The sequence below is a fragment of the Ornithodoros turicata genome, chromosome 1 (genome assembly GCF_037126465.1).
Source record: "Ornithodoros turicata isolate Travis chromosome 1, ASM3712646v1, whole genome shotgun sequence".
Taxonomy (NCBI): domain Eukaryota; kingdom Metazoa; phylum Arthropoda; class Arachnida; order Ixodida; family Argasidae; genus Ornithodoros; species Ornithodoros turicata.
This window is the reverse complement of record NC_088201.1, coordinates 210,170,999-210,183,244: the sequence shown is the minus strand read 5'-3', so window position 1 is coordinate 210,183,244 and position 12,246 is coordinate 210,170,999. Positions and strand designations below refer to the sequence as shown.

The following is a 12,246-nucleotide window of genomic DNA, read 5'->3' as shown; positions in this document are numbered from 1 at the left end:
GTGCCGAATTCACCCAAATTCATGATCATTCACAGTGATATTCACGAGCTATCCCTTCGGAAAAAATAGCCGAATATCATGCTTATCGGAGCACCGGACCATAGCGCGCGATGACTTTTTGAGCGCAATCGCTCTTAGTGCGACGAAAGGAGGTTCCGAAGCCAGCCCACAGAGTGATAGTAGAAAAAGTAACAGTTCCTAAAATTGGGAGAGGGAAAGCATTATTCCAGCGAAAGTCGGACGTGATAAGCCGTGCCTGTGTTATCTCTTTCTGCGATGTCGGAGAGGGCTGGGTTTCCAACCTCCTTTCGTTGGACTAACAAAGAATGCGCTGAAAAATTCATCGTGCGCTATTCTGTGCGACCTCCGTAGAGCATGATGTTCGGCTATTTTTTCCAATGGGATAGCTCCTGAATACCCCTGTCAATTATCATTAAATTGACTAAATTAGACACTCTCTTCACATCGGTGGGGTAAAAAAGTAACCTTTACTAGGCAAATTTCCGACTTAAGCTCGCAAAAATTTACATAATTAAACTTACGTTGCACGACATTCACATGAGGAGGTGGCAAAAACCCAGTAAGAACAAACGCCATTGACCGCAGGACTCTAGGTGGTGTAGTTTTTTTATTATAATTAAATGACTGAATTTTCTGGGACACCCTGTATAGTAAGTTAGCGTTAGGCTGAGTTACGTCGGGCATCATAACATAGCAGATTAGCAAAGCTACGCATGACAACGTGCATATAGGTAGCAGTACGTACACGATAGACATTGCAACGCAACAAGTGGACATAACAAAATAACCGTTTCCATGAAAATGAGAAGACCCGAGAAAGGGGAAAATTAACAGACAACCATTTCTCGACAAAACTCGACAAGTCTTTCCTCATTTTCTTGATGAACTAGCTATAGTCTGCGCCCTTTCACCGTTCGGAACCGTTTCCATGACAACCTGTCGTTAAATGTTTTCGCGTACTTCTTCCCTTTTCTTGATAGGTTCGGAATATGTTCACCCTAAAGGCTCACTAAAGCGCAAACATTTCTTTTCGCGGTATGAAAGATGGCGTTACGTTTACACCAACGCCAAAGGAACCGGATTCGTTCGCGGTTTACGAGCGAAAGAAACCGCGGTTGCCGCTTTCCCTCTACTTCTCAAGAAACGCAGAGAGGCCTCTTGTATCCTCAAACGATATCCTGCGATGATTGGACAAATGGTTTGAGGAGACCAATGAGAGCATGCTCCGTATGTGGGCCTCCTTCAGATGGAGTAGGAGAGGTAAAGTGTACATTGCGTTTCTTTTTCTTTTTTCTATCGATCATAAATCACGAACGACGCGCCTGATCAATTCCGTTCATTTGTGTTGGTGTCAAGGTAACGCCACCTTCCATTCTGTGAGTGCAAAAATTTCCGCACTTCACTGTCCCTTTAAGGTACACAGGGTGTCCCACCTACCGTGCACGAATAACATGATACGGATTGAGCTATCTACGTGATTCAAACTAGTCTTGTCAGCGGACGCATATCATAGCCCCCAGTGTTTCTTGTGTTGTGCATAATTAATTACGCATGACTAAGCATGAGCTAGCTTGTAAAATGTTGAATCAAAGCGTCGAGTTGCCAATTACGATTGAATTGCGCGAGAAACTTAAGTGTTTGCGACAACGTTAGCTCTGTGTGGCCTTTTTCTTCCGACCTAAAAATAAATTGCGGTAAGAACCCGAGAACAGAAACCCACAAAGTTTTAAACGCAGCTGAAAGCTGACTCAGAAGGGAGAAGGAAGAAAAAAAAAAGAAAAAAAAAAGAAAAAAAAAACCCGGGGAAGGTCTATGATAGTGAAACAACCTGTATGTTGTTGGCAGCGATGTACCCTAGTCGCCCCCCTTTCCTTTCTTTTTCTTAATAAACATATTCCCCCCCCCCCCTAGTCGCCCGTGTCTTTCTTTCCTTTTCTTTTTTTTATTTTGTGCCTTGAGCCTTTTCAGACGCTGCGAATAAGCTAACCTTTTACTCGCTTTTTTAAGGGTAGGGATGCCAATTGGGAAGCGTCTCGTAGCGAAGTAACGTCGCGAAACATCTGGCCGACGTGTTTCAAACAAGCTAGTTGCGTTTTATTATTACTATTATTTTTTTTTTTTTAAAAAAGATGAACAGCGATGTTTAATAAAAAGTGACAAGGCTTCGCAGGTCATGTGGTCTCCGTTTGCGAGCACGCGTGGATAGCGCCCCAATCGCGGTACGTGAGCGTAACGTTATTTTAGTTAGTGGTCATTTTTTATATATTTCGCGGATATTTTCATTTTTACTTTGACGATCATATACAATTAAAAAAAAAAGAAAAAGAGCAAGCGATCTTGCGAGTGAAATTGCCAGAAGTAAATACCCGCGAATAGGGTCAACCCCTTAAAAATTGGCAAAACATGGTGAAATCATGTTCGAAACGCTCACGTAATCGAAAACATGCACTGGTTACATGGGATTGCAATGGGAAGAACTACAAAATGTGGGTGGTGTTCTCATTTGATGAAAGAAAAAAAAAAAGAAGTCTTATTTCGTTTGTTTTTTGCGTAGAAAGATGCTCTTACTGTTTCTTACTTTGTGTGTCTGGAAAATTGCTACGTTGTCTGAGTTATACAGCCTTATGTCGTTCAAATTGACCAAGGGCACATATTTACGTAGACTCATGCATTCAGGAGACCATTCGCGAAGTTTAGCGACAATTTGCAGTAGCAGACACACACAGACGAAGACCCGAACGCCGCTGAACGCTTTCCAGAAAGATACTTGCTTTGTATGTTTCTTTTGCTTTTTGGATGGCTTTCTTTTCCGAAAAAAAAAAAAAGAAAAGAAGAGAGAGAGAGAGAGAGAGGAGGACGCTTCACAAAGCGTCCCTTGTTCGAGACGGATCGACCGGGTGTTTCTCGTTACTTTTTTAAAAATTGTTTCCTGTGAGCGCTATGACCGCTATGACCGGTGTGCAGACGTAGACATATGGAGAGAGTATAGCGTGAGGGGGGAGAAGTAGGGGGGGATATGTTTATTGAGAAAAAAAAAAAAACAAGGAAAGGTTAGTCAGGCAAAGGCCGACTTGCTATTCCTTTCGTAAAGAGGAACGGAAAAGGAAAGGGGACGAAAAGATAGGAAGAAAACGAAAAAAGGAAAGAAGGCGGCAAGAAAGAAAACGAAAAAAAACGAAAGAAAGAAAGCGAAAAAAAAAGGGAGAAAACGAAATAAAGGAAAGAAAACGGGGGAAGTAGGGGGTGATTGCAGTGGAACGGGAAACCGATGTTTCATTGTGTAGAGGAAAAGCCTGGTGTACTAACATGATCAATATGCGTATCTCGCACTGTCTCAGAAGCACATACTAATGAGATATGCGACACTATAACAATTTCATGAATTATAAAAGATTCTCTTCGAGAAATTAGAAATAAAAAAAAATCATAATAATTCGTGGCTATCCGTCGTGAGGCAACTGCGATTATGAGCAACGCCACAGTTGTCGGCGCGTGGATTAATTTTGCGCACCGGAGGGTTTCTTTAACGTGAGCTCAAATCTCAACACACGGCACACCATATTTACATCCCGTCGCAGAAGACAGCGTGTGTAAGCAACTCGTAACCTGCCACCAAGTTGCTGGCGTCCTCGGCCCGGTTCGAACCCGCATACTTGGGAAGTAGAAGTAGAAGACAGACAGTAGAAGACCACGCTGCCTGCTGAGCCACTCAAGCCGCTAATAAAGGTTCAGGGAGCAAAATAATATCAAGCTAAGAAGAAAATGTGAAATGAAAAGTGCTCTACAAGACCCGTACTTTTTCTTTTTTTTGCGGTATTTACTCGTATTTCCTGAGCAGTCTGCATCAATCTGAGGACGGATAACACTCTTAAAAATGAACTTCACCGCATAGCAGGCTCCTATAGCCAACCATCATCCCAAACGATATCGTTATCTGCCCTGATTTGTTGAAAACGGGAGGCGTACGCCTGTTGTGTGACAGTTATGATCAGCATAAGTGTCACAAAAAAAGGCGGACGCCTCATGTTTTCAACAAATCGGGGCAGGTAACGATATCATTCGAGATGATCGCTGGCTTAGAGCGTGCTATGCGGTGAAGTTCATTTTTAAGAGTGTACCTTTGCATGCAATCTTATTTTTGAATACCGCCATTTATTTATTATTATTATTGTTATTTCATTTCACGTCGTCTCCGTCCTACTTGTTGTCGTACTTGCTGTGTGAAACCGTAGACGTATTAAAACTCGCTGTCGCATCCCTCGAAATAGCAAGTTTCACGGCTCATGACACTGATCGTTTCTTGTTTTTCTCTTTCTTTTTCTCTTTCTAGGACAAGCTCCGCCTGCTGCAAGAAGACCTGGAATCCGAGCGCGAGCTCAGGCAGAGGGTGAGTGTCTCCAACAGCGTCGCCAAAAATATGCGCTCGCAAATAAAAAAAAGGGTGATACGGAAATAAGCCTTCCACCCCGCGTGTGATAGACGGCGGGCGCTCGCGCCGCGGAAGCTGCCCTCTTGCGGTGGATGCTCTTCTACCGCCGTCGCGCCTTTTAGGGTTACCCGCGTTCGAAAGCGATATTTTAAAGAGGAAAGAGGTTGGTTCTTTTTTATTGGCCAAAGAAGGCGGAAGGCGGTGCATACCAGGAAAAGTAAAGATAGTGACGGATAACTACTGAACTGTAAAATGTATTAATTCGGGCGGATAATCTTGAAAGATCGTAAATAGAGGATGATAACTATTAAATATTCATAATTGGGGGACCTCATGCCCTAATTTGCCCGGCTAAGCTCTAAAGCTGCTAATAAGAGTGGATAGCCAAAACATTATTTGGAAGTGGTAATTTCTAGAACAGCTAACTGGGGCACATAACTGCGAAAAGGTGTCGGTAGGGAAGGGTAATCTTATAGGGTGACAACAGGCCACGGATAATTTTAGTGTCCATGACGAAAACCCGAGACTGGGAAAAAGACGAAAAACAGACGACACAACACAAGTCTCAAACACAGCTCAGCTTTGAGCTGTGTTTGAGACTTGTGTTGTGTCGTCTGTTTTTCGTCTTTTTCCCAGTCTCGGGTTTTCGCCATGGATCTTAGCCACCAGCTAGCTCGCTTGCTTTTCAACCATTTTATCTCTATAATTTTAGTGGATTTGGAAAAACAGGAGCCGCTTTCGTTTTATTTATATTATTTTTGGAACTTCAACAAGCGAATAATCGCATCTAGCACCGCAACCTTTGAAGAGAAAGAGGGAAATTGAGTACGGCAGGAAGTTCACCTCAAAATCGACGTACACTCTTTGAAAGAGTGTGGGAAGGGGTAAAACTAAGAAATAAAAGGGTCTTATTGGGTCTGTTTTCCGTTGTCCAGTGCAACCGTGTGTTGCGTTGTGCATAATTTTGAGGCCAAGTTACAAAACAGTAGGCAACTACTTGAGTCGTTAGCTGCAACCATAACCTTTCTAAAAGAAAGCCGTCGTATAAAATTGATGGCGGTCTATCAGGTTGATCCCGTTTTCCTTCGCAGATCCGGCGAAATAATTAGCTGCTTAAGGAAACCATTTCGCATTACATTCGCGAAATCTATGAGAGTCCCAGATATGCCGGCCGTTTGGGCGTCTAACATACCGGGCCCGGTGGACATCTTTCCTAGCCGTTCGCATCACTGTTCGATCACTAATCAACTAAAATCCGATAATTAACTTAATAATTAACGAGTTTTAGGAAAAACTCAGATGGCAGGATTAAAGAGCGTCGCAATCGAAAGCTATCCCAGCTGTGAACGCTTTCGAAATGGTTTTGTGCTTCGAGCTAATACCAGTTTTTTTTTTGCTATGCAAATGAGCCGAAACCGAAAGTTATGCCGGAAGGGAGGTTCCCATTTTTCGTTCGGCGGCAAAACGCTGTAACAACTCTGATACAGATGACATCGAGACCTTGGGTGAGGGTTTAACAGCACTGAAGAGATAAACAGGTCGGCGTTGTAGATATGATCCGTGTTGTGTTCCGCTATCAGAAAAAAAAAATAATAATAAAAAAAATAAAAACGCAAAAAAAGCTTTTGGCCCCCGAAGCAAAAATGGGAACGTCCCTTCCGGCGCAATTTGAGCGCACAGATTCTGTTTGGGCTCATTTGCATAGCAAGCAAAAACTGCGCGTGTCTTGAAGCGCGAAAACATTTCGAAATCGCTGACAGCAGGAATAGCTTTAGACTACGACGGTAATAAATCCTGCCACATCAGTTTTTCCTAAAACTCGTTAATTAATAAGTTAATTATCGGATTTTAGTTAATTAGTCATCGAACACTGATGCGACCGGCTAGGAAAGAGGTCCGCCAGGCCAGGTATTTTACACGTCCAAACGGCATGCCTGGGGCTCTCAAAGATTTTGAATAAAAAATCTGTGGTACCAGTAAAAAGGCAACCTGTATATTGCATATGGTGAGACATAGGTTACTTTTCTTGACTACATGTCCCCGCTCGTGTTCTATAGCCGGTGCCGGAAGTACACTCTGCCGATCTGTGATTTTAAACGACGGGGATTTTGAACCAGTGGTTTCCTAACTGTGTGATATCGGTGTACCCCCATTAGGATGCTGTAGAGTCGCATGCGGATACCTCCGTTATGACCACACTTTCTTGTTGTTTCCTTGCTGATTGCATTGTCTATGTTAACAGATCGAACGTGAGAGGAGCGACCTGACGGTCCAGCTCATCCAGCTGAGCGACCGGCTGGAAGAAGCCGAAGGTTCGTCCGAGAGCCACGTTGAGTTGAACAAGAAGAGGGACGCTGAACTGTCCAAGCTCAGGAAGCTCTTGGAAGATGTGCACCTGGAGAGCGAGGAGACTGCACACCACCTCCGCAAGAAGCACCAGGAAGCCATCGCCGAGTTCCAGGAGCAGTTGGACACTGCCACCAAGCTTAAGGCTAAGTGAGTACTGCAGCGCGCCTTCAACTGCGACTGAAGTAAAGCACAAACCGCACGGCACGAAAACCGGCCGAATTCCTGTTCCGAACTCAAAACCGCAACGAAATTAGGGAATTAAGCAGAGTTCGAGGTAACTCGTTACTGTAACTAAGCTCCTTTTTGGGTAACTTGTAACTTAACTCGGTACTTTTGCGCCGTGGTGACTTTCAGGGGAACTTTCTTTTTCTTTTTCGGGTAACTTTGCCAAAGTAACTTGAGCTAAGTTACAAGTTACCTTTAATTACTTATTTTCTTGCTTTCTTCCCGGTTCATTCAGTGGCATTTCATGCCATAAAACGTGATATTGAACCAATGACAGTATTCTATTCAGGAAGTAAGAACCGCTGCCATTTAACCATTGTGCGCTCACAGGGACTAAGATGCAAAGCGTTCGAGTTGTTGGACATAAACAAAAATGATCTAAGCGTGTTGGACTCCCCCGCAGGCAACTCAAAGTCGAACTCAACTGCTCACGCGCGCTGCACCTGTGTACTGCTATTTTGTGTCCGAAGTAACTTGGAAGTATCTCGTTCTTTTTTTTTTCTTCAAGTAACTCCGTAACTGGGAGTTACACTTCAGGCTGAAGAACTTCGTTATTAACTTAGTTACATTTTTCACACGGTAAAGGCTGGTTTAGAGTCATGTTTGGAATTGCGAGTCCACCGGAGCCCACGCCGTGCACAGCTCGCTGGCCACCGCCAGATGTAGAACACTGCTCTACTCCCCCGACGGCGGCTGACGAAACGCGCGTTGCCGCCACGCCGCGCTTTGCCGAGTGTCGCCGAACTATGAACTCACCGACGGCGGTTCGCGATGCGCGGCGGTGCGCTGCGCGTCGTTACGCCCCGCTCCGTCGGACTCTAAACCAGCCTTAACTTGACCCGTAACGAGTTCTTTTTGACGGGTAACTTCTCAATCTGTGGCATTAAGCAACTCAAGGAAAAGGTGCTGACGCCAGGAATAGAACCTGGGTCTTCTGATTTCCGGTCAAATATGCTATCGCTCCACCACGACAGCAGACTTTCCTCGAGCTAGAGTGGCTCAAGTACAGGGGGGACGAACAACCACTCACGCTATTCCCATTCACTCATTCATACACGAAGCAGGTCGATTAGGTGTAAACGACGTAAACAACGAGAATTAAGTGTGAAATGCGTAAACGGGCACCGTATAAAAAAAGCCCTTGTTCTCGTCCTACGGGTTGCGGCCTGGGATCTCACGTCGAATTGCTTCGATGAATCATTTAGCTTTCCTGTTTGCCGAAAATGAATAGATCGAACCCAAAATTACACTTACACAGCGCCTGGAACAGGATTAATCCAGGAACACGACTTTTTCAAAAAAACCTGCACCATGTCACTGGGTCTTTGAGGTCCTTTGAGGTCGGGTTCCATCCCGGTAGCGAACTAACCAATGTGTCAGAAACATATTCCGCATAATTGCTTCGCGGCCGCATCGCTACTCTTCGGTATCGGGGACGAATAGTGCAACTTTTACTTTCGAGTAGGCAGAACGAAAACTTCGTAATAGGCAATTTTGTGATAGCATTTCTGCTAATTGGTAATTGGAGTACATTCACACGTAAGGTGTGTCCGCCTTTTTGCGTGGCGAAATGCTTCACGTGCCGCAGTGTAGGACTGCTGATAATTTCGACCACCAAAGGTTTTTGCAACACGCTCCGGAAATCTCCTACAGGCGGTGCTGGAAGCATTTCTGCTCTGTCGCGTACTCTCTTTTCTTTAATGCAATTATCCAGCGACCTGTGATCATCTCTGTACATAAGCTGCCACTCGCAGAATATTTTCCTTAAGTCTCATAGCGGCATTCCTCTCCCTCAAGGTCTGAGAAGGAGAGGCAGAAGTTCCAGGCTGAGGTCTACGAGCTGCTCGCCCAAGTCGAAAATGTCAACAAGGAAAAGGTAATGTTTCTCTTTGCTTACCTATGCTGAATTTTTTTTCTTATTATTTTCCTGTTACCATTATTGACATAGAGTACTCGAGCATGCTGTTTTATAGCACTATGGGTAAGAAAGTCACGATACAGGTGGGAACCCCGAACCTTGCATAGGCGATATTGAGAATGTGCTTCTTTATACGCAGTATTTGATTAATTAACACTATAATTATAGCTAAACACCATAACTATCTAGATAAAAATATTATCAGTATTTCCCGTATGAACCGGAATAATATACATGTCGACCAGAAACAATTTTTCTTAAAAGATAGGAAAAAGCTTTTTTTTCTCCGCTAAACATACACCCTTACCTCGGTAATTCATATGAGAATGGGGCAAACAGTACAACAAGCAAGAGGCGTCCGCTGCCCACTGTCTTGAACATTGTACAGCACGTGTCAGAGTTAACTTGAACACCATCCCGGCCTGCGAACCCGGGTGGCGCTTAGTAGAAATAACCTCTCAGGGTGATTCTATTTACGGGTAGAGGACTGACTATCGGTTATGGAAGCGTTGTTTTCTGCTAGGCGCTGCCAGGGTGGCTCTCTTCCCGATTCGCGGGCTGGAACGACGTTCCAGTTAAGTTTTACGCGAGCCATACCTTTCTCTGTGAATGCCAGGCGTGTCAGACACGGGACAACATTTTCTGGCACCTTTTTGTAAAACAAAAAAGTTTCGAACACATGTTGGTATTGCGCATTGGAGTTTACTCGCAACAGAGTTCAAACGATTAGGAGCACCTTGTTTCAACGTAAAGTCTACATATCATCAGGCGAAGCGCACCTGATGTCGCGTGGTCTTGACAGGTTTTGATATGCTGCTTATCAGAACTGGACAAAAAAAAAATGAAGATGTGAATACCAAAACTTCATGGCGTCATCCCCGAGTAAGAGGAAATGGAGTTGATGACAAGCTCCCGTGTTTTTGCGCAGCTTATTGCCCAGAAGACCGTTGAGAAGCTGGAACACACCGTCTACGAACTGAACATCCGCATCGAGGAAATCAACCGCACCGTGACTGAGGTGACCGCCCAGCGAAGCCGCCTCAGCGCTGAGAACGCAGAGTACATCAAGGAAGTTCACGAACTCAAGGTCTCCCTGGACAATGTCAACCACCTCAAGGGACAGCTGGCTACCCAGCTGGAGGACACCAGGCGTAGGCTTGAGGATGAAGAACGCGTAAGTGTTTTTTCCCTCTTTCTATAGGCGTGAGCTCTGGTCAACTAAACTCTGAAGTCGCGAGTCGTTGGTCCGGTTTGACCGAAGCCGATTAACATTTGAACCGAGGTCAACGGTCCCTTAAAGGAGCATGGAAGTGACAATTAACATGACTCGAGATCCTGCTTCATTTTTTTGCAGCTGTCCACAAGGAGTCATCATGCAAAATATTTCCGATCTGCGGCGTATTGTCACTGCGCAATAAAATTTACAAAAGACAGTCGGAGAACGGCAGTCGCGGGCGAGAGACACGAGCCCCGCGTGACGTAGAAGCTGCTCGGTTCCTTTTTTCTTTGTCTTTTCATCTCGGCTCACGTGCCGCTAACACATGTTTCAGCTGTGCCGTTGGACGTAACTGGTCACGTGCCGTAGCCCGTGATACGTCACGCCGTCTTCGGCTTCCCTTCGGCGCTCTTCGGATGTGGAGAGGGTTGTTTAAAGGTGTGCGGAACAGAGCCTTGCGCGTGCTGTCTGGGTTGTCTGCGCTCATCGTTCTTTCGCAGCAGCTCATTTTATTTGTTGTAGAAGACGTTGCAGCGAAAAACAAAATATTTTTGGGGTCACTTCCATGCTCCTTTAAAGGGGAACCGAACAGCTGCACGAATATTCTCCAATTATTACGCTCTATGAAAGAACGTGGCTCACGATATCCAATTATGAAATTCATTTACTTCTAGCGAGCGTCCTTACCGCGAAACAATGCCGTTCAGAGAGCATAATCCGAGTGAGTCTCTCCTTCCTACTCGGAGAGCACCTACGTCATACGTCTCGCGCGTGTAGCGAAGCTGCATTCCAGTCACTGGAGATGGGGGAGATTTCGGACTCCTAGCCAATGAATGGCCTCGTTGACACAAGCAGCGGCGTGCGAGGAGAACCGGTTGTGCGAACATGGCTGTGATCTCGCGGAGCAATACAGCGCTGAAAACATAGTGCGCACATGAAATGGAATATTGTGGGCTTTTGGTACCCTTTGATTTGGCTGCCTTGTGACAAGTGTAAATATATTTAGAATTGACCTCATTTCTCGATACTACAACAAAATCAATGTATAGGAGTCAGGCATTTTGAATGGTTGATGGTGCACAACGTCAGAGTGACGTGTGGCTATTGTCGCAAGGGCATTGCGGGGCGGGGCATGAGCGCGAAAGAGTGCAGTGAATATTCGGTCGGTTATTTACTTTTTGCCACAAAAATGTTTGCTAAACGTCACTGTAGGAAATGAATCACACTGCATTAGAAAAGAAGTGCACCTTGCATACCTGTTTATTGCCCCTTTAATTTGAACTTAGCGCTTAACCCCGCTTCACTAAAGGGAGTTATTGTCACTGAAACATCCATCACGTCACCAACTAACACTTGTAAAAAAGAATTGAGTGTTCAGTTGAAGTTTTAGCAACCCTTGATCTCAGTTCTAAATTAACCAGCGTTGGCGAAACCGTTGGGCCTTCGTGACTTAGTGGACAGTGTCCGTGTCCTTTCTCAAGGTCGGACTATAGGGCAGAGATTCTGATGGCGAAAATATGGGGAGTCTGCTTTTCGATCGATGTTCGGGCTCTCGGAGTAGTGAGCAGCATAACATGTACAGGGCCTGCTGGTAGGGGGGGTGTCATATAGGGTACCCAAGCGCTTACGCCACGATGAAATAGGGGTAGTCACTGCACATACGCAGGAACGTGGGCGTCTGCTATTTCTGGGAAATGGGAAATTGGAGGCACCCTAACGAGGACTTATGTATAACTTATATGGATGTCTATAACCACAAAAAGAACAAGTAAAAGAAACGCACCATGGACAAAAGCCTGAGCTGGGAAAGCGTAGAAAGGCAAACACACATTAGACTCATGTGTGTTTGTGCGTGTGTTTCTGCGTTACCCAGACTCAGGCTCTTCGCCACGATGGAGTCCGCCCACCAGCTAGCCCGCACGTATGCCATCTTAAACGCGCATCGTTTAGCTTACCAAAATTCAGCAACGATATTTGTGATCACCTTCGAATCCAGCCATTCAGCCATCATCTATACACCATGCCGACGTGCCAGGAAAGCTGCCAATAAAGAGGTTTAGTATAGCGATCTCGTCCCTTAGGTACTTT

General features: G+C 45.1%; 1 protein-coding gene across 1 annotated transcript in view; it reads left to right on the top strand.

Annotated features, from left to right (window-relative positions):
• Positions 1-12,246, top strand: part of LOC135379013 (paramyosin) — a 49,401-nt gene that overhangs the window by 16,130 nt on the left and 21,025 nt on the right. Inside the window, exons 2-5 of the mRNA XM_064612249.1 lie at positions 4,352-4,408; positions 6,693-6,946; positions 8,822-8,900; positions 9,871-10,116. Coding sequence (XP_064468319.1) covers positions 4,352-4,408; positions 6,693-6,946; positions 8,822-8,900; positions 9,871-10,116 — 636 coding nt within the window. The remainder of the gene's footprint in view (positions 1-4,351; positions 4,409-6,692; positions 6,947-8,821; positions 8,901-9,870; positions 10,117-12,246) is intronic.